This window comes from Triticum aestivum, chromosome 1B, assembly GCF_018294505.1.
Source record: "Triticum aestivum cultivar Chinese Spring chromosome 1B, IWGSC CS RefSeq v2.1, whole genome shotgun sequence".
NCBI lineage: Eukaryota > Viridiplantae > Streptophyta > Magnoliopsida > Poales > Poaceae > Triticum > Triticum aestivum.
Genome location: NC_057795.1, coordinates 368,716,042 through 368,741,457, shown reverse-complemented (window position 1 = coordinate 368,741,457; position 25,416 = coordinate 368,716,042). Strand labels below are relative to the sequence as shown.

At 46.4% G+C, this 25,416-nt stretch overlaps 1 protein-coding gene across 8 annotated transcripts; it reads right to left on the bottom strand.

Annotated features, from left to right (window-relative positions):
* Positions 1 to 19,271: 19,271 nt before the first annotated feature.
* Positions 19,272 to 24,986, bottom strand: LOC123124867 (probable serine protease EDA2). 8 transcript variants are annotated; one of them, XR_006461243.1, is made up of 15 exons: positions 24,679 to 24,986; positions 24,273 to 24,554; positions 23,999 to 24,184; positions 23,738 to 23,854; positions 23,522 to 23,575; positions 23,363 to 23,434; positions 22,903 to 23,008; positions 22,645 to 22,741; positions 22,104 to 22,198; positions 21,615 to 21,689; positions 21,393 to 21,476; positions 20,991 to 21,093; positions 20,586 to 20,749; positions 19,596 to 19,791; positions 19,272 to 19,507 (listed from the first exon to the last, which is right to left on the bottom strand). XR_006461243.1 is itself a non-coding variant. In XM_044545420.1 (13 exons), the coding sequence occupies exons 1-13, from the start codon at positions 24,865 to 24,867 to the stop codon at positions 20,740 to 20,742; spliced, it is 1,470 nt and encodes a 489-aa protein (XP_044401355.1). In that variant the 5' UTR covers positions 24,868 to 24,986; the 3' UTR covers positions 20,444 to 20,739. The 8 variants fall into 8 exon arrangements, 4 of the variants coding, with proteins under 4 accessions (XP_044401355.1, XP_044401370.1, XP_044401384.1 ...); XR_006461242.1 differs by having other exon boundaries at positions 19,329 to 19,520; XR_006461248.1 differs by lacking the exons at positions 19,272 to 19,507; positions 19,596 to 19,791 and having other exon boundaries at positions 20,444 to 20,749; positions 21,595 to 21,689.
* Positions 24,987 to 25,416: the final 430 nt, after the last annotated feature.

Here is a 25,416-nt window from a genome sequence, read left to right as displayed (position 1 = left end):
TATTGCTATGTTATTGCATATTCATATTTAACATGCTCGTACGCATCAGAGCTTTATTTATCATTGGTGACTGACGTCATGTTCATATAATATTTTCAGCACATCACTGTCATATTATGCCTGTGTTCATAATGTTTGCGAGTATATTCAAAGTACTCACTGGCTTGTCCCTGGCTATTGTCTTGGCCAGATTTTTCTTGCGCGGAGAGGAGCGACCATGCCGACAGCCCCGGAACTTAAGCAATGGTGCTAGCAGTCTCGCGAAGATAGGAGTTAACCTGGTCAGCTGTTCCTGTGGAAACATGGAGTCCCATAGACACTGATGATCCACAAACCGCTTCCGCCATCAACCACCAGAAACCTTTTGTTGTACTCACAGGCCAGAAAAGTCTTGTACTTCATATTTTGTATTTTGCTTTGGATTTCTGTATCAAGTTGGTGCCTCATCAGCGAACAGTTATCCTGGGGCTGGTGAGCACAAGGGCCATTTTCTGGTAATTAGTATCCGGAGAATCGGTCCCCACAGACTTAGTACCAGAGCCAGGCTGACCATTGGCTAATCCTATCTTAGCCAGGTCGGATAACTTAGGTAAACCAACCTACCAGACCCTAACCAAAACCCCAGCCAAGCTTCCCATGCAAGATGGCCACACAGTTATCCCGACACTTTTGGCAGTCGGTGCCCAACCTATCAGCCTAGCCTATCACTCCCATACCAGTGACCGATGGCAAAAATGTCTCATTCGCAAGCGTGCGAAGGAAGACGTCGTTCCCTTTTCTACAAAAAGGGCATGCTAGCCTCAAACAGGCCCAGCACAGCCTCTTCCCCAACCTAGCCACAATGTCTGGTCCCATAGTGCACAATGAGACCACAGCAACCAATCTTGGAGGTTTCGTGACCATACTCGCAAACCTCACCCGTCGTGCCTACGCGTTAGAAGAGCCCCCAGAATATGTTGTGTACCAAGGACCCATGAGCGGTGAAGACCGCCTATTTTGGGCCACTGTGCACATCTACGGTAGGGGTTTGTCGCCAGAACGCCCCTACAGGTTCACCGGAAGAACAACTTCCTTCGAGCCACAAGCCATCCAGCTAGCCGCTCGAGAAGCTATAGTTCAACTCCGGCAGTTGTCGCCCAGAGTTAACGGTCGCTCGTTCTACTACTACCCCAGGCGTGAAGGGTATGGTAGACCACCCCTAGTTGCCAACGAAGATCACGAGACGGATCCCGCATTGTTGCACCTAGTGCGCTATGTAAGTGCACTAGAGGCATTGTTCGATCAAATCACTATTGATCTGATCGCAGCCCGAGGAGAGCTGGTTCGCCGAGCCCCGGCAAGCAGGGAAGCTGAGTCCGACGCCGACAACCCAATCGTGCTGTTTGGACACCCGATCGAGACCCTGAGGTCAGCTCCAACCAGCGGCCAAGGTGTCTTGATGACCCCAGAAGTGCTTCCTCACCTTTTGGGAGCACACCCCAACGGGATTGTAGCCAACAATCCCCGCGATGGTCATCATCGCTACCCCGACCCTGCAGTTCCTCCGCCATCTTCGACAAATCCCAGCAGTGAGACACGTGGAGAAGCCTCGACATCCACCAGACACGCCCGTTTAGACATAAACGGGGTAGACTAAGCTGTACGAGTAGTGTCGAGTCTCAATGTATCCCCGCTTTGTAATCGTGTAATCTTGTGTATTATCGCAGCCTGTCGTTGTGCCTCTGTTTTTATAGTAACCTTGCGTATTTTGTCAGCGCATAGTTGCACATCTTTCCGGGCACAGCTACCAAAAACCAACCCCAACGACACCCACAGTAACACGTCTCTTTATGAGATATGTATATCTCTGACACTGACCCTGACCTTTGGAGCTAACCTGGCAGATTTATTACCTTTCACCCCGGTAAATAAACCAGCCAGATGCTATATAAGAAGGCCACCTTGTGACCTTACCCAGCAACCTTCACCTAGTGCACCACTCCCACGACCATTTCTTGCCATGCCAAGCCCTAGTATTTATCGGAGAACCCCAGATGCAACCCCAGGTAGCTTTGTCAAAATATTGTGGGACTTTACCTGCAGTACCATGGGTTCTACCCAGCCACCCCAGTACGAGCTGTTCAAATCGAGAATCACCCCTTCCACCCCGGAATATTGGGCAGCAGTACACATTCCTCCCATAGACCCCAACCAAGATCCAACGGAGGTTTCCTTCATGAGGAAATCTATGCCGACCCCACGTTTGGCCATAGAGGCTGCTGCGAACGAAGCGATTGCTCGTCTTCAATCCGCAGTGCCCTATGCTCGCGAGCGAGGATATTATTACTTTCTGAGCCGTGCAACGCCCGGGGGAGTTACATCTTTCCCCGGTGGGCGGATTGAGAGGGACCCAGTACTGGCCAACCTCATCTAGTACATCATCGCTCAAGAGCATTTGAACCAGCGAGTGATGGATTATCTCCATAATCTCACTGATTTGAATCCTCAGATTGCCATTGGCAGACCACTGAGGCCCGATCCGGAGAGACTCATACATCGACTGGTCAACCCACTCCCTCCGATAGAAGAGGAGTGTGTTCCACTACTAGAGACTTTTCCTCGAGACCCTGTCCAGTTACCATTCTCATTTTAGACGTCACTGCTGTATTTGTTATTTTAGCATTTATTATTATGTTGTAACTTATGCATGGTACCCCGATTTGTGCAACAAGTCGAGTTTTTAGTTTCTACGTTTGTGAGTGGTTTTTCTTCGTGAGAAACCTGTGTAACCGCGAAAAATCCTGGAATGAGATTTTCTTCTTCTAGAATTGCTGCATCTTTTATCATCTCGCTACATGGTTTATTTGTTTTCTTTCGCGCAGCACCACGACAGCAGACCCACAACCACTCAGACTCTTACACTGCTTGCAATACTCGCAACCATGTTGCATCTCACCAACCACCCTTCTAAGCACTCCACATGCCGCCAAGGGAGAGATTAGCAGACCATCATCCGGACACTATCCACCTCCAACACACTGATAACGGTTAACACTCGGGATTACGCCTAATCCTCGTGATCACCACCACCGCGGAGAGCCAGCACCCGAGCGGCAGCATCACAACGATCATCATAGATCATCGCGCACAGGAGCACAGAGAGCCCCAGCAGTACCGCCAGCCCTCCACACACCAGGATCACGTACCAGTCCGGCACCGTCTCCGCCATTGGAGCCTCGTCTCGAGCTCCGGTGAGCAGAAATGGAGGAGAAGAAGGAGGAGAAGCGAGGCCAGGTGCAAAGATGAAGAAGGAGCACCGCGGTTGTTTTATAGGTCGAGATTGGTGTACGATGGGTGAAGTCCACCAGCGCCGCTCGTCGCCCGATCGCCGGTGTTCGGAGGCGAATCCGCGAGCAGTGCCGACAGAGCACTGGCCCGCGACGTGAGTGCACACTGCACCGGCAGCAAGCACGCCGCGCACTACCGCAATACGGCCTAGATGCCCTATGCGCTAGACGTCGCCGGTGGAGAAAGCCGGGAAAGCGCGCGGGAGAGAGGAAGAAGAGAGAGCCAGAGGAAGAAGGAGAGACTGACAGTGGGCCCCGGTCCCACCTGTCAGCCAGAGGGAGCACTGTGCCCTCGGGTACGACCAGCGTATTGTTGAATTTAGAAATTTATTCTAAATTCACTACGTCCCGCGTAGAAATCACTCGTTGTCCTGAACATGGAATTTCTCCACACAACGCCAGTACCCACACTATAGTCGTTCACCACTTATTGCCCTCTCACTGTAGCCTCTTTTTACCGCTTGTGTCAAATGATCTTTTGACCAAGTAAAAGTAATTTTGTTATACAACCCTTAGCAAATCTCGAGGACGAGATTTTTTTAAGGGGGTTAGTAATTGTAACACCCCAAAAATTTAACCAAATTTTTGATAATTAAAATTTTGCCAGGAGTTTTAAAATTTTTCTTTCTGGATTATTTTCTGTGGAGTTCAGAGCATCACTTTTAATTTTGAGGATAATTATTTTCCCAGTGGAGCTTTCCAAAATATTAAACTTTTATGCTCTCTGTATAACAATTTCTTAATCAGTAGATTTATTTATTAATTATTTCACCCTGAGCTTTAATCATTAAAATGGCTTGTTTTAATTTTTGGAGCTCTGTTTGTACTGCAACCTGTTGATAAATTTAACTGATTTTCCAACCAAAATTTGGAGATGTCTTGTGATGCCCCCAGATCACTTTTGTGTAATAATAAAATTATTTCATTGCATATTTTGAGTGTTACACCTGTTTTTCAGATCTGGTCCAGTGGGCATTTTTGCACTACAACCCATTTAAATATTTCCCTAGAGCCTCCACCAAAATTATGGGATATCAGTAGTAGCTTGCCACCCAACTTTATGCAAAAACATAGTGATGTTCTTTGGGAGATTTGAGTGCATCAACCTCCTTTTCATTCTGGACCAGACTTATGTTTTCTACTGCAACCCCATCCTTCTTTGCTCAACTGACTTTGTGCTTTCTCATGCTTGTAGTCAACCCTGCAAAACCCCTAAGTCCAGGAGCATGCCCTCTTTGGAACACTTTTGGTCCTTGTAATGATGCCATTTGCTCCCTGTCCAGAAGTGTAGTTTTGCAAAACTTGCACTAGCAAGTTTCTCCTATCTGCAAACTAACTTCACCACCCTCTCTTACATCCACAGAGACACTGATCTGGAGATTTTGACCACTCCAAGAACTACCTAGGTGCCCTTGGCATTTTGTCAAACACCCTGAGTGCACAGCCAGATTTGGCATGACTTCAAGTTTACTTAGAAAACTTGAACCACTGACCAATCCACCATGTCCCTTTAGTACCTTGCTAACCTTAGACTAGTCCTGCTTCATGCCAGGTTCAACCGCGACCTCTAGGCTGCCCTGTCATTTCGTCGAACACGTCCCGAGCGTGCTTTGGGCGCGTCCAGAGCGTGCGTTTGGCACCCACGAGCACCCGAGCCGCCGCGTCACGCCCCGTACTCAATCCGGCCCGTGACCGGTCCCAACCAACACTCTGTGTTCCCCTGCACCGCCACACCACCCCGACCAACCTGGCACCCCACAGCGCCACCGTCAGGACGGCCGTGGCGGCTAGCTGGCGGACGCTTGCAAGCTCGGCCGTGTCGGCGCCGCCCAAGCCACCAGCGCTTGCCACCTGCCCCCTGGAGCAGTGCATGCTCATCCACAGCTTCGTCCTCTAGCGCGCGTCGCCGCCACGTCGCCCTAGCTACAGAACGGCGGTCGCCGGCAAGCTTATCCACGGCCGCCGCAAACCGACTCGGTTGTGCTATAAAAGAGGCCCCCGCACTCAAACCCGCAGGCAGGAAGCCTCACACCATTCCTTCGTGCCACATTAGCCGTCAATCGAAAGGAGGGAGTCGTCTTCCTCCTCTCCGGCAACTCCAACCGCCACCACGGCCCCAGCCATTCCGGCACAACCAGGGCCTCCCCCTCTCCACTCTCTCCACTGGGAACCCCCTCATCCTCCCGTGAGCCCGTCCCCCTACTCAATCTTGATCGGGACTCGCCGCGGGCGATATTTCACTTTTTCCGGCGACCACCGTCCGCCGCGGAGCTCGCCGCCGGCAACTCCGTCCACCCCAGAACACAAAACCACCACCAGAAGGACCGCGCCGATCTTGTGGATCCATCCCGACCTTCTGGAGCCTGCGAGGAGCCGCCGTTCACCGGCGTTGATCGTTGTTGCCTCGCCGCCGTTCGGGCAGAGAAAGAGGAGGGAGATTAGACTGGTCAAACCTGACCAGTGGGGCCCCCTGGACCCATTGTCAGTGACTCAGGCGCAGTCCACGCTGGATAAGTGGAAGCGCATTTCAAAAATGTGCCTTCGACGTGTATGTATTTTGAAACGTTTTCTTTTTCTGTTTTTATTTAAATATCAGAGGTTTGACCAAACTTTGACCGGCTATAACTTTTTAAATACAACTCCAAACGAATTAATTCTTTTTCCTACCTCTTTCAAACAATGTCTAGTTTATTTTAAGATTTATTTGAAAATATTTCAAGACAACTTTTTGTGATGTTTTGTTTTTGTGTGTTAATTCATATATATTCTTTTAAATAGGATTTTTGAAGATTTCAAGATGTTTTGGATGCACCCTTCTTTCCCATGACCTGAAGGCAAGCATTCTGAACCCTGGTGAAAATTTTGTGTGCTTTGTTTGACTCAGTGATAACACCACCTCGACGCGTGCATGCGTCATTTTATGTGAGGATGTGATCCTGTTCATGGGTGCATATTAATGAGTTTATGCTAATGAAGTTGGCATTATTTGTGATGGAAATCACCGTCATACGTCTTTCGTGCATACCGGAAGGGAAGCCGGGAAGGCCTCTGTCTTGGGTAGACACGGTCTTGTCCCTAATCCCCCATCGAGACGGTCGTGTCCGGTATGCCAAGAGGGGTATGTCGCATGATGTTTCTATCTGTTGTTTGAAATATATGCATTGTTATGTTAATCATGCAGGAAATATTACAACCTCTTGAGTCGACCGTAGATCGAGTCTTGTGCCAGTAACCCCCCATACTTGTTTCGTACTACCACTCATCTCTACAATAAGTAGGGTACGGTTCAGTAAGTTGTCAACCCCTTTCCTAGCACACACCATACAGAGAGGCCGTGGTGTAAGATACTGGAGGCATCCGGTAGTCATGCCACCGGGTCCGGGAGCATGGGTGTTTCGGTTGTAGCCGAAGGGGACAGCTTCCCCAGTTTGCGCGCGGTATAAATTTTGTGATCCCATGTTACGTCGAGGTTGTAGCCTCCCCACTTAGAGTTTTGCTTGACAGGTGTCGTGGGTGATTCCAGACACAGGTGAGTTAAGCTGGTGTGTGCAAGTTAGGCGTGTTTCCAACAAAAAGACCGTAGAGGGAATTAGTCCCGATGGACTATAGGAATCCGTTACTCGTGGGTAAAGAGTACACCCTCTGCAGAGATTAAGCCTATTCGAATAGCCGTGTCCATGGTCAAGGATTACAATCTGGGATGGGTCAAGTGTCGGTCTTAGTGTCGGTCTTCGGAGGTGAAACTGTTGAACCAGAACTGGAATTACTACATGTGACTTGTGATAATTATGATTATTATTATTGTTGACTAACCCGTGTTAATATTGTTGTTATCGAGTATCTTTGGGATGGTTCTACCTCCGGGATATTCACTATGATTGTTTCTTTTAAAGCCCTGTATGTGGTGTCTCTTAGACGCCCGACTGTGGCATTTCTTTTAAAGCCCTGTATGTGGTGTCGCTCAGACGCCCGACTGTGGCATTTCTTTTAAAGCCCCTTATGTGGTGTCACTCAGACGCCCGACTGTGGCATTTCTTTTAAAGCCCTGTATGTGGTGTCGCTCAGACGCCCGACTGTGGCATTTCTTTTAAGGCCCTTTATGTGGTGTCGCTCAAACGCTCGACCATGGCATGTTTATTATTTATTTCAAAATTTTAATATTGCTATGTTATTGCATATTCATATTTAACATGCTCGTACGCATCAGAGCTTTATTTATCCTTGGTGACTGACGTCATGTTCATATAATATTTTCAGCACATCACTGTCATATTATGCCTGTGTTCATAATGTTTGCGAGTACATTCAAAGTACTCACTGGCTTGTCCCTGGCTATTGTCTTGGCCAGATTTTTCTTGCGCGGAGAGGAGCGACCACGCCGACAGCCCCGGAACTTGAGCAACGGTGATAGCAGTCTCGCGAAGATAGGAGTTAACCTGGTCAGTTGTTCCTGTGGAAACATGGAGTCCCATAGACACTGATGATCCACAAACCGCTTCCGCCATCAACCACTAGAAACCTTTTGTTGTACTCACAGGCCAGAATGGTCTTGTACTTCATATTTTGTATTTTGCTTGGAATTTCTGTATCAAGTTGGTGCCTCATCAGCGAACAGTTATCCTGGGGCTGGTGAGCACAAGGGCCATTTTCTGGTAATTAGTAACCCGAGAATCGGTCCCCACACTACCCGTGCCCACCTTCTGATGAGAGTAACCCTCCAACTCATACATTATTTAATTCCCCTTCATGCTTACCGAAGGATGATTGCTATGATGATTCCTATGATCCCGTTGATTCTTTTGAAATATCCCTTTTTGATGATGCTTGCTATGCTTGTGGCCAAGATGCCAATATGAATTATGCTTATGGAGATGAACTAGCTATAGTTCCTTATGTTAAACATGAAATTGTTGCTATTGCACCCACACATGATAGTCCTATTATCTTTTTGAATTCTCCCTACTACACTTTATGGGAGAAGTTTGTGCTTATTAAGGGTTATATTGATGGGTTGCCTTTTACCATTGCACATGATGATTTTGATGAATGTAATATGCATGTGCTTGCTGCTCCTACTTGCAATTATTATGAGAGAGGAACTATTCCACCTCTCTATGTTTCCCATACTATGAAATTGCAAGAAACTGCTTATACTATGCATTGGCCTTTACTATGTGTGCATGAATTGTTCTCTTATGACATGCCGATGCATAGGAAGAGAGTTAGACTTTGTTGCTGCATGATATATGTTACTTTGTGCTCACTACTAAATTACAAATCATTGTTAATTAAAATTAGCTTTGATATACCTTGGGATCCGGGTGGATCCATTACTTGAGCACTATATGCCTAGCTTAATGGCTTTAAAGAAAGCGCTGCCAGGGAGACAACCCGGAAGTTTTAGAGAGTCATTTATTTCTGTTGAGTGCTTTTATATAGTTTAAAAACAAAAAAAATAAAGAGGGGAACCTAAAAACTTTTCAGAAAGGAGAGTGAAAGTGAGAAAGACAAGCATTGTTGAAGTGGGAGCTAGCCTTGAACTTTGTTCATGCTCACGGAAACTTTGTGAATCTTGATTACAGAAACTTTTCAACAAAAAAATTATCCCCTTGTATAATTCCTTTGTATTATAAAAATTATGTGCCAAGGTTTGCCTTTAGGATGTTTACAATGCTTGTTGGTTTGTACGGTACATGACAGAAACTTTGGCTATAGTGCGCGATTTTACATTTTTAGCTGGAACGTAAATTGGTCCTAATTCCTTTTGCACTGTCTTTCTATACAAAATTTTATTTTTCCCAATTTTGGTAGAATTGTTGGAGTAGCAGAAGTATGGTGAATATTCAGATTGCTACAGACTGTTCTATTTTTGATAGATTCTGTTTTTGATGCGTAGTTTGCTTGTTTTGATGAAATTATCAATTTATATCAGTGGATTAAGCCCTGAAAAAATTATATTACAGTAGATACAATGCAAAAACAAAATATGAATTGGTTTGCTACAGTACTTAGAGTAGTGATTTGCTTTATTATACTAATGGATGTTACCGAGTTTTCTGTTGAAGTTTTGTGTGGATGAAGTGTCTAATCGAGGATGTCTCGATATGAGGAAAAGGAAGAGAGGCAAGAGCTCAAGATTGGGGATGCCCAAAGCACCCCAAGTAAATATTCAAGGAGACTCAAGTATCTAATCTTGGGGATGCCCCGGAAGGCATCCCCTCTTTCTTCAACAAGTATCAGTATGTTTTCGTATTCGTTTCGTTTATGCATTATGTGCAAGTCTTGGAGCGTCGTTTGCATTTAGTTTTCATTTTTATTTTATGCACCATGCTGGTATGAGATAGTCCTTGGTTGATTTATAGAATGCTCATTGCACTTCACTTAAATCTTTTGAGTATGGCTTTACAGAATGCTTCATGCGCTTCACTTATATCATTTGAAGTCTGGATTGCCTGTTTCTCTCCACATAGAAAACCGTCATTTGTAGAATGCTCTTTTGCTTCACTTATATTTGTTAGAGCGGGGGCATATCTTTTGTAGAAATAATTAAACTCTCTTGCTTCACTTATATCAATTTAGAGAGATGACAGGAATTGGTCATCCACATGGTTAGTCATAAAATCCTACATAAACTTGTAGATCGCTGAATATGATATGTTTGATTCCTTGCAATGGTTTTGTGATATAAAGATGGTGATATTAGAGTCATGCTAGTGGGTGGTTGTGGATTGTAGAGACACTTGTGTTGAGGTTTACAAGTCCCGTAGCATGCACGTATGGTAACCGTTGTGTGACAAATTTGAAGCATGGGGTGTTTCTTTGATTGTTTTCCTTATGAGTGGCAGTCGGGGACGAGCGATGGTCTTTTCCTACCAATCTATCCCCCTAGGGGCATGCGTAGTAGTACTTTGCTTTGAGGTCTAATAAATTTTTGCAATAAGTATATGAGTTCTTTATGACTAATGTGAGTACATGGATTATGCGCACTTTTACCTTTCCATCATTGCTAGCCTCTTCGGTACCGTGCATTGCCCTTTCTCACCTCGAGAGTTGGTGCAAACTTTGCCGGTGCATCCAAACCCCATGATATGATACGCTCTATCACACATAAGCCTCATTATATCTTCCTCAAAACAGCCACCATACCTACCTATCATGGCATTTCCATAGCCATTCCGAGATATATTGCCATGCAACTTCCATCATCATCATATTCATGACTTGAGCATTCATTGTCATATTGCTTTGCATGATCGTAAGATAGCTAGCATGATGTTTCCATGGCTTGTCCGTTTTTTATGTCATTGCTACGCTAGATCATTGCACATCCCGGTACACCGCCGGAAGCATTCATATAGAGTCATATCTTTGTTCTAGTATCGAGTTGTAATATCGAGTTGTACGTAAATAAAAGTGTGATGATCATCATTATAGAGCATTGCCCCATGAAAGAAAAGGAAAGGCCAAAGAAGCCTAAATAAAAAAGGGGGCCAAATAAGCCCACCCAAAAAGAAAAAAAAAGAAAAAAAAGAAAAAAAAAAGAAAAGAAAAGGGGCAATGTTACTATCCTTTTACCACACTTGTGCTTCAAAGTAGCACCATGTTCTTCATATAGAGAGTCTCTTATGTTGTCACTTTCATATACTAGTGGGAATTTTCATTATAGAACTTGGCTTGTATATTCCAACGATGGGCTTCCTTAAATGCCCTACGTCTTCATGAGCAAGCAAGTTGGATGCACACCCACTTAGTTTTTAGTTTGAGCTTTCATACACTTATAGCTCTTAGTGCATCCGTTGCATGGCAATCCCTACTCCTCGCATTGACATCTATTGATGGGCATCTCCATAGCCCGTTGATTAGCCGCGTCGATGTGAGACTTTCTCCCTTTTTGTCTTCTCCACATAACCTCCATCATTATATTCTATTCCACCTATAGTGCTATATCCATGGCTTACGCTCATGTATTGCGTGAGGGTTGAAAAAGCTGAAGCGCGTTAAAAAGTATGAACCAATTGCTCGGCTCGTCATCGGGGTTGTGCATGATGGGAGCATTTTGTGTGACGAAAATGAAGCACGGCCAAACTGTATGATTTTGTAGGGATAAGCTTGCTTTGGCCTTGTTGTTTTGAAAAGACATGATTGCTTTATTGGTACGCTCGAAGTATTATCGTTTCTTATGTCAAATGATAGACTATTGCTTTCAATCACTCGTGTCTTAATATTCATGCCATGATTAGACATATGATCAAGATTATGCTAGGTAGCATTCCACATCAAAAATTACCTTTTTATCATTTACCTACTCGAGGACGAGCAGGAATTAAGCTTAGGGATGCTGATACGTCTCCATCGTATCTATAATTTTTGATTGTTCCATGCCAATATTCTTCAACTTTCATATACTTTTGGCAACTTTTTATACTATTTTTGGGACTAACATATTAATCCAGTGCCCAGTGCCAGTTCCTGTTTGTTGCATGTTTTATGTTTCACAGAAAACCAATATCAAACAGAGTCCAAACGGGATAAAAACGGACGGAGAATTATTTTGGAATATTTGAGATTTTCCGGAGGAAGAATCAATGCGAAACGGTGTCCAAGGTGGCCACGAGATAGGGGGCGCGCCCCAGGGAGGCAGGCGTGCCCTGGCTTCTTGTGGGCCACCCGTAAGGCTGTTGATGCCCTTCTTTTGCCGAAAGAAAGCTAATTTTATGAGAAAAATCTGGGCGAAAGATTCACCCCAATCGGAGTTACGGATCTCCGGATATAAAAGAAACGGTGAAGGGGTAGAATCTAGGAACGCAGAAACAGAGAGATAGATCCAATCTCCTAGGGGCTCTCGCCCCTCCCAAGCCATGGGAGCCAAGGACCAGTGGGGAAACCCTTCTCCCATCTAGGGAGGAGGTCAAGGAAGAAGAAGAAGAAGGAGGGCCCTCTCCCCCTTTCTTCCGGTGGCGCCGGAACACCACCGGGGGCCATCATCATCACCGCGATCTTCACCAACACCGCCGTCATCACCAACATCCCCATCACCTCCCCCCTTCTATATCTAGCGGTCCACTCTCCCGCAACCCGCTGTACCCTCTACTTGAACATGGTGCTTTATGCTTCATATTATTTTCCAATGATGTGTTGCCATCCTATGATGTCTGAGTAGATTTTCGTTGTCCTATTGGTGATTGATGAATTGCTATGATTGGTTTGAGTTGCATGTTTTATTATTGGTGTTGTCCTATTGTGACCTCCGTGTCGCGCAAGCGTGAGGGATTCCTGTTGTAGGGTGTTGCAATGCGTTTATGATTCGCTTATAGTGGGCTGCGTGAGTGATTGAAACACAAACCCGAGTAAGGGGATTGTTGCGTATGGGATAAAGGGGACTTGATACTTTAATGCTATGGTTGGGTTTTACCTTAATGAATCTTTAGTAGTTGCAGATGCTTGCTAGAGTTCCAATCATAAGTGCATATGATCCAAGAAGAGAAAGTATGGTAGCTTATGCCTCTCCCTCAAATAGAATTGCAATAGTGATTACCGGTCTAGTAACATAGTCAATTGCTTAGGGACAATTCCACAACTCCTACCACCACTTTTCCACACTCGCTATATTTACTTTATTGCATCTTTATCTAAACAGCCCCTAGCTTTTATTTACGTGCTCTTTATTATCTTGCAAACCTATCCTATCACACCTACAAAGTACTTCTAGTTTCATACTTGTTCTAGGTAAAGCAAACGTCAAGCATGCGTAGAGTTGTATCGGTGGTCGATAGAACTTGAGGGAATATTTGTTCTACCTTTAGCTCCTCGTTGGGTTCGACACTTTTACTTATCAAAAACTGTTGCGATCCCCTACACTTGTGGGTTATCGGGGTATTACACCGCAAGGTGGCCCGGACCAGGATAAACTGTTGTGCCTCTTTGTATCTTGGAGCTCGTCGCACTAGGCTCAGGAGGATTGCGAGTAGGCAGGCTGAGTAGGTTGAGATCTCCGCACGCATACCAGAGTTTGAACCTCTCAAGGGTTTGCGGAACCCGTAATCCGACAATGCGGGAGCATCAAGGTGCACGTGTCCTGCAAGAAAATGGAGATAAGCAGTGCGTAAGTGAGTCGTGCACTTCGATGGCACCTAGTACTACGCAATATTTTTTTCTCCTCGATGGCACGTGAATAGTGCATGTACTCAATGACGGTGCACGGGATGGTAGCCATGGACATGGTCGGCCCTTTTTCGAGAGAGTACTAAATAACTTTGATGTGTCCCGTCAACTCGCAAAACGATGAGAAGTTGTCTTACTACACCTTCTCCCTCGCCAACGCATGCGCGGTGGCTCGCAGCACGAGGAGAAACTTTTGCTTACAAGCGGTGGACATGCAGCAGTTCATTTGGTGGCAGATTGCCAGAAGTACTAATGTAGTACTGTCATTATTGTTCAACTTCCGGAAGAGGAGAAGAGCCAAGCGCAGGGTCACCTACTAACCTAGTACAGTAGTATACTATAGCCAAAGCTGGTCCACCTTTTTAGAGCATTTTTAATTAATATAGGCGGGTCTTGCAGTGGCACATCATTTAGAGCATGTACTCTCTTCGTCGGAACTTAAAATGCAGGAATAGGAAAAAGAAAGGATTGCAGTGGCATGTCCACTTGAATCCCATAGCATTAACAAAGTGTTCCCATAAAAACAGAGTGTTTGACACAGAAAAACAAAGGAAGTGAAAAAAAAAGTCGGAGTGGATGCTAGATTGCCAATTAAAACATGATTACATAGGAAAAAATCCTATAGCATTCTATCCTATGAATCAAGCCAATGGCGGATCCATGATTTGAAGTTAGCCGGGGCGGACTTTTGAAGGAAACAAAAAATCGATGGGACGATACAATTAGATAAGACATTTGATAAAATTAGTTGGTATGCAATCTGGCAAGACAATCAACAAACCTAATTGTTCAAACTAGTTTCATTCTCAAAAACTAAAATATAACGCAACTGAGAATTCATATAAGATCAAATTTGGACCCCTCAACCTTCCACTGGGCCAATCTGACAAGAAACTAAAGAAGATAGAATGGAACGGGATAAGCAGTCCTCGGTAGAAGATAATATTATGAAGGGAGCAGAAGAACCTGCTACTAGTTCTTATGTTGGCTGCTGGCTTGCAGTCCAATTTTGAGTGGGCAAGTTGGTATGGAGATGATGCGAGAAATGAAGACGACGCTAGGACCAGGAACGGTTCTTCATCCTTTCCCATCCAGCCCCATCGGTGGCAACCGCTGCGGCGAGGCAACAAGTCGGCATGCGTGGAGAGGCGTGATCGATTTTCCAGATCGATCGTCCATAGGGGAAACTGGTGGAGGCTCAACCGTGTATAGACAATAATGGGCTTAAGTTTAACTAGGCCTGTACTATCAATTTCTGTGACTTAACTTCTAGCCCATCACGTAAAACGAAACGGTATCTTCTCTCTTTTCATCTTCCTATTCGATCTCCCCAGCTATGCAGACGTACAGACCTCAAAAAAGAACAGAACTTGCCTCTCGCCTTCCATGGTGGCCAAACTAGTACAGGGGTACTCCTAGGTTCCAAAAATTTACCCGGGGCGGCCGCCCCTACACGACCCCACGCTGGATCCGCCCCTGAATCAAGCGACCAATGTAGGAAAATTATGAGGGGGGTCTCTCCAACAGTGTTCCTCGGCTCGCACCTAGCATCACGGTGGTCAAACTTGGAGTCATTCATCTGGTACACGTGGCATCTCAGATCTAGATACAAGGTGATGTACACCATCAAGGATAATGTTGTCCTCAAAGATGGACGTACACGGTCAAGGTGCACGGTCTAGCGGGTAAGGGAGGATGCGACCTCTCACTGCGTCCGCCATTTGAAGCGGTGCGCCGGCCGAGGGCGCCGCTGAGGGAGTCCTGGATTAGGGGGTCCTCGAACAGCTGGACTATTGTACAATGAAGATAAAAGATTGAAGACTTCATCCCGTGTTCGGGTGGGACTCTCCTTTGCGTGGAAGGCAAGCTTGGCAGTTCGAATATGTAGATTCCCTTCTCTGTAACCGACTCTGTGTAACCCTAGCCCCCTCCGGTGTCTATATAAACCGGAGGGTTTAGTCCGTAGGACAACAACAATCATAATCATAGGGTAGCTTCTAGGGTTTAGCCTCTATGATCTCGTGGTAGATCAACTCTTGTAATACTCATATCATCAAGATCAATCAAGGAGGAAGTAGGGTATTACCTCCATAGAGAGGGCCTGAACCTGGGTAAACATCATGTCCCCCGCCTCCTATTACCATTAGCCTTAGACGCACAGTTCGGGACCCCCTACCCGAGATCCGCCGGTTTTGACACCGACATTGGTGCTTTCATTGAGAGTTCCACTGCATCGTCACCATAAGGCTTGATGTCTCCATCAATCATCTACAACGACGCGGTCCAGGGTGAGGTTTTCCTCCCCAGACATATCTTTGTATTCGATGGCTTTGCACTGCGGGCCAACTCGCTTGGCCATCTGGAGCAGATCGATAGCTACGCCCCTGGCCATTAGGTCAGGTTTGGAAGCCTGAACTACACTGCCGACATCTGCGGAGACTTGATCTTCGACCGATTCGAGCCCATGATAGGTACACCCTACAGCCACGATGAGCATGACCTAGATCTGCCATCGGACGGTGTTTAGGAGATCGCACCTGCAGCTGCCCTGGCTTTAGATCCAGTGCAAATCATGCCATCCGAGGATGGGAGGATGGACCCCGTCACGGAAGCCGCACACTCAATAGCGATAGAGCCAAACACAGATTTCACTTCCAATGAGATCTGTGTCATCAGACCCTCGGACTCGTTTCCGACCATAGGCTCCGAAGCGCGCGTATCCGCGCCCATTGGATCTAATTGGGCACCGATGTTGGAGTTCAGCTCCGTGGACATCTTTCAGCACTCGCCCTTGGGCGACGTGCTAAACTCCTTAAAAACTCTCTCCTTGTCGGGAGACTCTTGGCCGAACTATGTCCGGCTTGAGTGGGAAGACACTGGCCCCAACTCTGTTACCAACTTATGTCACTTCCAAGTACTTTGTGAAGTATACCTTCAAGAAGAACCCACAGTTGAATTGTTTAGAGATTGTTTCCACTTAAACCGCCGCACAGAATTCACTGATGGTCCCAATACCGAATTGGGTGGTATGGCAATTCAAAAAAGGAAAGAAATCACTTATCCCCATGCCAGACTACACAGTCACGCCAAGGACTGGAATGCAACATGGTTTTACTGCAAAGATACTTCCCCTGATGATGAAAATCCTTTGCCTGGCTTTCGTCTGGAGCGGCTCAGCAATACACACCCCTTCCCACAAAGGTTAAGTGCCAAGGAGAGGAGTAAATACGCTCCGCAATTATCCAAGCTCCGAGCCTTCATGGCCAACGGTTTAACAGGAGTAGATCTCGCACGCTGTTGGATATCATGGAGCATACTGCCTCTCAGCCGGTGCTCCGGTTTAATGTGCAAGTATACTGGTAGCGTTGATGACCCACTCCGACACACCAACATACAGCTCTCCGATGATGAAGTCACAGATGCTGTGAAGAAAATGTTGAACGAACCGGAGCACCTCTGCGCTCAAACCGGCCTGCTCCCTTTCTGTGCTACCAACAAACCGCCAGCTGTAAGATTTTGATTGTACTTTTTATTGAACCTGTTATTGCTATGTCTGTCTGACATCAATCGCTGCTTACCCAGGGTGATAATCCGTTTTGGAGCAAGAAGCTTCCACAAGACAAACCGGAGAAAGCAGAACGGTCAACCCGGCTAAAGACCAAGGTCATCAAAAAACCTGCTAAAAAGAGGAAAACCACTGCTTCATCTGATCCGGCTATTGATGATGATGTGGGTAATTCGGACCTTGAGGTAGAACTCTCAAAAGCCGGAAGCCGAAACTCATTCGGAAGCCCCAGTCGAGCCACATACCGGGTCTGGGGCACAATCCGGTCAGAAGCACTCGTGTGTCGTCGCCGCCATCTTCCACGGGTCTTCAGATCATATTGAGGCTTCTACCTTGTCTGGCCACTCTGCCATCGACGTCACCATGACGCCAGACAGCAACCTCCTCCTGCGCGAGCCCATATCCGCGCATCGGACGCCGAGTCTCCACAGCGCCATGCCATTGATCTCCGCCACCATCAATGTGTGAGATGAAACACCGCTCCACCATCCCTCCAACCAGCACTTGCTCCAAGACGATGCCCCCAGAAGGGAAAGCGATAGAATGCCATCATCATCCGATCCGGAAGACCCAGATCTGGGGTTTCCCCCTGAGCATCCCGAACCTGATGGCGCAGACTGCCGACGATGCCTCGACCATCAGCAGTAGCTCCACCAGACGAGCGTCACCTACGTCGCCGCAGCCTCCAAGATGAAGCTGACCAGAATGCATATGTCAACACCGAACCGCCGCCACTTCCACCGCCGCTTGAGCAGCCCCCGAGCAACGCCTTCAGGAAGGAGCACGCCACCGTGGTGTCGTCGTCACTTGGAACAGGGGGGTCTGAGGTTTTCACCCGAGCTCCTGGGAGGGGTGGAAGGAAGGAGGTCCTCTCCGAAGCCTCCAATGAGGGAAGCAACACCCAAAGGCACTGCCATCGGAGTGGCCGCCACGCCGGCCAAGAGATTCCCCCGAAACCCTTCCAGCCACCGGATCTGCAAGGCCAGCACCCAAGAACGGTGACCGAAGCCACAAAGGGCCAGATCCGCTGCAGATCGGTGTAGATCGGGGTCGACGTCGAACATCACCATGGCCACCAACATCCAGCGAGGAACCGCCGCCGCAGCCGAAGCCCACCACCTCCTCGCCATCCACATGGCCAGGGAAGTGGCCCACCTGTCCACGCCGGCGCCGCCCGCCGCCAAGCTGCGTCGCGTGCCACCAGCCATGGCCGCCGTCATGGATCCGAGCCGCAGGCAAGCCGCCAGCCGCGGGGCCCCGCGGGAGAAGAGAGCCGCGCCACGGGGGGAAGGCCCCGCTGCCGCCGCCACAACGCGGGCTTCGCCCGGTGGTGGCCTCCGGCGGCGGCGAGGGGATTAGCTGGAGAAGGTGGGCCCGGCGACGACGCGTTTGGGGGCTGCCGCCCGTGTCGCCTACCCTAGGCGACGCGGGGGCCTGGGTGCTGCCGCCAGATCGCAGATCGTCTAGCACTTTTTGACGACTTAAATTATACATCTAGCACTTTTGGTGATTTATTTTACAACATCTATTGCAGATGCTCTAATCTAGGAGATGTGCCCACAAGTGCTAGGGAGCAAATGAGTGTCCACTAGCCTCGTCCTAAATGAAATCGGAGAGAAATCCCTCTTCGCCTCGTCCTAAATGAAATCGGGAGAAATCCCTCCTCGCCTCGTCCTAAATGAAATCAGGGAGAAAATCCTCTTATTATTATTATTATTATTTTCAATAGTTCATGTAGCGATTTTTAAAGTGTTATTGTGAGCTCGAGCTCCTATGAGCTTGGATAAACAATAAATTCCTAAAAAGGTAAAGAAAATTCAAAAAATCTGATTTTTTTGGCAAGAAACACCGATGTTTTTTCCACACGTGTGCCAATCCTCCATGGAATCATATTCATGGAGGCGTGGGCAAAAAAAACAATATCAATGCTTCCAAAAACACTCTTTTTGGATCATCGTTTTTTTGCCCATGTTGACGTATAATGTGCCCACACCTCCACGAATGTGATTTCATCGTGAAAATTTACACGCGTGTGAAAAAAACATCAATGTTTCTTGCCAAAGAAAATTAGAATTTTTACCTTTTTACTATTTTTTTAGAATTTACTGTTCATGTAAGCTCATGTGAGCTCGAGCTCACATACTCCATGTCTCAGTGTTTTCCTCTTTTTGTTTTTGTTTTCGAGAGGCCTATCAACCCATGAGTTTTTGGTAACTTCAGCCCATGAGCCGTATACTTGTTCACTAGCCGTTACTTGCAGTGGAGATTGCTTCAGACTGCAAAAACGCTGTTCAAGACATAAATCTTGGCAATGGAGGAATGAATGCGAGCATTGTGAAGGAGATTAGAGCGACTACTACTCAATTTCAGAGTTGTGTCTTCATCTTTAAAGGGAGAGTATCGAATCAAGAGGCCCATAGCCTTGTTAAGCTGTCTGGACCAGGGGCGCCATGACCTGAATTGTATCCCTATGAACATTACTAATCAATAAAGCGAGTGTGTTTAGACTAAAAAAAAAAACTTGCAGGAGATACAGGAACTACCCAAGCGAATGCTGTTGGTGTCGTATGTCGAAGTGATCGTGGCGTATTCCTGGGAGCGTCCGCGGTAGCATTCCAAGGTGTGACAGAACCTGCTACTCTGGAGGCGTGTGCGTGGAGAGAAGCTTTAGCTCTTGCGGAGGACCTGGCCGTCTCAAAAGCACGCATTGCATCTGACTGTCCGAGAGTCATAAATGACCTAGAGGGAGCAGAACTTAGGCGAGTACTGCATGATCCTTAGAGAGATTGACGATAGAAAGATGAGACTACATAGTTGCGAGTTTGTCCACAAACACCGCGCAAGTAATGATGAGGCACATAGATTAGCTAGATCATCACATGTGTGGCTTATTGATCCACCGGATCACATTTGTATCCCTTTAAACATTATTGAATGAAATAAAGTGCGGTGTTCTTCTAAAAAAAAGCCGTTTATATATGAGGGCCGCTTTGGCTCAGGGAAGCATATGCTTTCGGATGAACAACAAATTCAAAATAAATAGTAAATGAAATTTAAAAATTCTGTTTTTTGTGTGTGGATGTTCATGTTAGTCTAACAAACCCGTTTGACAATTTTCATGTGAAACAGTATAGTAGTGCTTCGTCGATATATTTTTTTCTAAGTGTGACATTTGGTGTTCAAATTTTTTCTTTTCAAGCAGGTCAAAATACTTAAGCTTTTCCACTAAATATTTGCAGTTAGCATTTGAGTGCGACAATGAACACATTTGACATTTGTGAAAAACATTTTTGACGAGCAGGAGCATATGCTCCCAAGAGCCGAATTGGATTACTAATAGCTGTTAAGAAATAGGAGTAACATGTACTAACAACAAAGTAAATAGCCTTGGTTTGAAGAACCCCCTACCTTTATTCTTAAAAGCCTCATGAACGATGTATATGATTATTTGAACTCGACAAAGTTGCCATGATGGCTCTAGTCGGCCGCAGTACAAACACAACTTTCTACCGTTTGTGATAATCCAAACAAACCTGCGCGCAATCGCATCCAGGCCGGGGACTGGCTGCTCAATCCGCATATGGTTCACTCGATCTGCAGCATAACGATGTCGCAAACTTGCAATCGGTCTTTCCTCTACATACTGCTTCCTTTACCCCTCCTAAACAGGAACGAGTCATCGTCACCTCACCACGCCCTGCACGCAGAGAGTACAAGGATCAAAGCCTGATGGCGTAAGAACTGGACTGCATCGGAAATTCAGAAATATAGCCGACCACAGGATGTGGCAGCAGAGCTGCAGTTTTGATACAGAAAGTTAACGGTGGCTGCTGCCACTTGGAAGGCGAGCGACCTCCCTCAACCATAGAGGTGTGAAGGGCAGCTCATGATCACTTCACGGTTTTACCATCGAGTGGCTAGGTGTCCTAGAACCTGACCTTGTTGGTTCATGGCATTGTGATAGCCACAGGTCGATGTGCTTGACGATCTGCTTCCTTACTGTGTTCACAGCTTCTGGGGACGTGCAGTTTGAAGAGTCACCTGACGAAGACAATGTGCAATATATCAGAACTTTCCCTGAATTTGATGATGAGTCAAAGGCTTCAGATAAGCTACTACATTGTAGGAAAAATGATAATCAATTACTCCCTCCGGTCCATATTAATTGTGGATCGGAGGGAATACTATTTTTGGTCCTCAAGAAAATGAAGGCACTACAACTAATTGTGAGAAGAGTTATGTTGTACTCCCTCTGTAAAGAAATATAAGATCGTTTAGATCACAAGAGCACTCTATATTCTTATAATAAGCTTTGCAGGAAACCAAGTTTTGCAATCCACCTTCAATCCTGAAAGGAAGCTGGGGACATCCTCTCAAATCAGTGCCATGTCCGCAGTTGCTACATTTGATTATGTATGATGGCACTGCACATGTTGTATTACCACCATTAGTACACACACCAAAGCGAGAAATCATTCCAGAGGTGTATAGTAAATGCCCTAAAGAGCAAGGCTATTGAGACATGAAATAGCCAGAATGTACTTAGAAATTTAAAGGCTCACTGTCTTCCGATGACTTCTGTTTGGAGGCATGACGCCATGGATCTTGAGAGCCATTTGTAAACACAATTTTAGAAGCTGCACATGTGTAATGCAAAATTAGGAAGAAAGCAAATTGGACCATCACCATCAATAATTTATAAATCACAAAAGTTGCAATCCATTACAGCGCTACACTCCTAGGTGCTTGGTACCACCACTTTCTCGAAAAAAGAAGTTGCAATCCATAAAATTAAAATCAGAGAAGCCATAGTATGCTCACAGTTACTTGGTAGGCGCACGAATGCAACAATTAAGATACACAAAAAGGGTCAATTGATGTAGTAATGCGGCTGTGTTACCAGCTACATGATTAAGAGCATTGCAAGGGTGCCAACTGGACTGCCGATGTCATTTTACAAGCACGTATACCTTAACTATCGCAAGTAACTTGATTTACTAAATAGGGGACATTGTAAAGTAAACATGGGGAAAATAAAGTGAAAGATGAACCGGCAATACTTGTGCCTCCATAATATAAGTTTGTCATGAACACATCAGGATAAACTCCTTCTCCATAAACATTTTTACACAGGTCCAAATTGTACCTAGAGTAACACAAAAGCAAAGCAATCATAAGAAATACTAACTAGTTTATAATATATACCTGATTTCAGAAAGATAAGCAACAGATAGTTGTAAAACATATCCAGGCTATATGCCATGCCACATTAAGAGAGTATTAAAGAAAAACTACAGTCTGAAAAAAATATGCTGACACTACTTCAATCCCTTGTGTAGGTCTGCCTGGCTTTTCCAGAGTTTTGGGAGTTGACTTTTGGGGGGTGGGGGGCGTTTTTAAGTGAATTTTGGGGGCTAGTTTTTGGGCACTGACTTTTCGGGATCAATTAGAGATGCCCTTAGGTTAGCCTTTCTCTTTCTCAACATCTCAGCAGGAAGCAATTTTGGCTTTTGGGACCTTTTCAAAGATAATTCAGGTGGAGAATTTTCCCCTCCCTAGTACATGCTGAGATAAAAACGCATGGCACAGTACCTTGTATTGACCTGCGCAGAACGAACACTGTCATTTTTGGGTGCGACTTGAAAATAGGCAACTTCACTGCAAACTTGGAACCACCAAAGTCTAGAACCTAAAAAATAACAGAAAAGGTAAATGAACAGTAAATATTTCAGCCATGTCTGTCAGTAACAAACAAGAAATGCCATGGTGTTTCACTCGATGATCTTCAATGTCAGTACAGTTTCCAATCCACACCAAAAGAAAACAAGTAGAGCCATCATTTAAACATAATAGAATCATCGGGAGTTGTTTCCTTCAAATACTCTTGATCATAAGAAGATACTGTAGTCCCCAATTTTTTAATGAAGTAATCTTTCACAAAATGAGCATATGTTTCCTGCAAAGTCAGTACATCGAATTTTATAAATCCATGTGCATGTCCACAAAAAGTTGCTAGAATAGTGAAAATGGATCAGCAAGGAAATTAGAATAGTCACAAATTCGCTAAATGGAGAATAAGAAATAGTCACATGCCGATTACGTGTGAAATTTAAAATGTTTGAATCACCATCACCCAGATGAGAGTACATCAGCTTTAATAGTCGCCATGTGCCTCCCACTGGTCAGTGGCTCTTAGACAGTATCTACTCTCATTTCTAGAAAGCTTTTCACGAAGCCTAAGAAACCAAGCAAACCAGAGGTGCTCATGTATGATTAATTGATTACAAAACGAAGATATTTAGTTACTCACCACCAAACTTTCCCCCTTTTTCTTCGCATTTGCTAGAGGAGAGCACAAGGCATCAGGATTCCCATACTGGAACTGCAAAATATCATAGGTTCCCAGTAAACCCAAAAAAAATGGTGGCATTGCGATAGTAGAGCAGCACTACAAATTGACTGTTCATACTGTTGTGGCTGCTGCATCTGCCAGTAGAAAGAGGAAGTCGCCGTCATTTTTCAACTGCATGTACAGGAAACAAATCGGCAGCTGAGGTGAAGATCATGAAGTTACTGAATACTAGTTGATTTGGCCACATGAAATTTGCAGTCAGCTGTCATGTTCCAAAGTAAAACTGCACCTACTAAATCACACTGACAATACCACAAGGTGACAAGGGATTACCGAATCTGCTCCGAACAAGGCCTTCACCGAGTGGCTATCTGACCGAAGTTGTTCGTCGACAAGTCTAGTTATTTCCTGAAGGGCGGCTTTGCACTGAGGGCCAGCCGACTCTCCGACCTGCGTAAAGACGACCGGGCAGAAACTTGAATTGAGCCCAATATAGATTATAGAACAGTCAGCAATACACTACTACAGCAGCAGGGGTTTAATCGAATCCATCCCACAGAATCATGACGTGTCTCCATGGCAGGGTGTGCAAACCTGCTTGTCGAAATCAGTGAAGTTGTACACAGCAAGAACCACCCCGGAGCTGGCGAGGCTTCCGCATGTCAGGTGAGGGAACTTGAGCCTGAACCATGCGCTGAGAGCCCCGGAGTAGGAGACCCCGAAGACGAACCACGGATTGTCGAACCCCGCGCTCCGGTTGTACTGAGAATTCAGTTTTTCCTACGAATCCCAGAGAAAAACAAGATGCTGTTCAGAAGAGAGAATGCGTATTCTGTAACTCTGTCAGCGCGTGCGTGACCTGGCCGACCTGGTAATACTGGCGGAAGACGGCGAGGTCGAAGAGCGCCTGCTTGGACGAGAGGAACCTGAGGTTGTCGGTGGTGAGGCTGTCGAACGGGGAGCTCTTGCCGTAGTACCGGTGCTCCGGCGTCACCACCGCCGCGCCGAACTTCTTGGCGATGACGGCCAGGTAGTCGTTGGGGAGGCCGTCGCAGGAGGACTCGCCGCAGATGCGCAGGAACACCGGGCCGTTAGGGTCGTCGTGGTAGTCCAGGAACTCGAAGTAGCGCTGCTTGAATTGGCGGTGGTCCTGAGGGCAAGATCGTACATGGCGCTCATGGATCACACTCGCACGGACGGAATTCTTAGGCAGATGCGCGTAGGGAGCTATTTACGTGTCGCGCATAATTCCAGGGGTGTAAGAGAGAACTTACGGTGGGGGAGAAGTGGTCGAGGCGCTGGCTCATCCAGCGCTCCTCCCGCGTCAGGTATCTGCTCGGGGCGGCCGAGAGCTCGTCGCCGGCGGTCGTCGGGCGGTGGTTGAACCCGAGCGGCTCGGCGCTGCGCAGGAGCAGGAGGAAGGAGGCGCCGAGGAGGGAGGCGAACCCAGCGCGGGACACCATTTTTTCCGGCTGCTAGACTCTCCTTCCCTTCCTCTGTCGAGTGTTTGTTTTGGAGCGCAGCCGCGCCGGTAGCCGATTGACTAGTCTCAGTGGCACGCACAAATCCGAAGCAAAAAACAAGAAGCAGCTAAAGCATTTAAATTTAAATGCTTTTCTATTGTCCATTTAAACGTGGAGGCTGGGGCGTCGCTTTTTTTGCCCGATGCGACGTGAACTAGAGGCTATCGCCGTCCATACAGAGATAATTTTTCCAATCTATCACCTCGGTCCCGACTTATGGATAGTAGTTCAATATGAACTGGGAGTACATATGTTTTTTAAAATATCGCAGCCGGTGCACCGTGCACGGGAAGAATGCCAAGTTGTTTATCAGTTAGTACTAGTGAGAAAGCAATCGCGAGACATGCCCCGAGTACCGATCGCCAACCTTTTTGGATGATTCAACTTGTTGCAAAGCGCGCCATGCTCTGGCGACTGGCATGGGCATGCCTATGGAGGTGCGCCCGCCATCTGAAAAAGAAGAAAAAAAAGGGAGGTGTGCCCAAGCTC

Excerpts from the sequence above, each read along its gene's own strand:
- LOC123124867 (XM_044545414.1), bottom strand. The coding sequence starts at position 24,867 with ATGGTGTCCCGCGCTGGGTTCGCCTCCCTCCTCGGCGCCTCCTTCCTC. Across the intron at positions 24,555-24,678 it reads TCGACCACTTCTCCCCCACC|GACCACCGCCAATTCAAGCA; the intron begins GTAAGTTCTCTC and ends TCTTGCCCTCAG. Across the intron at positions 21,477-21,614 it reads ACAGAAGTCATCGGAAGACA|TGCCATCATACATAATCAAA; the intron begins GTGAGCCTTTAA and ends CAACATGTGCAG.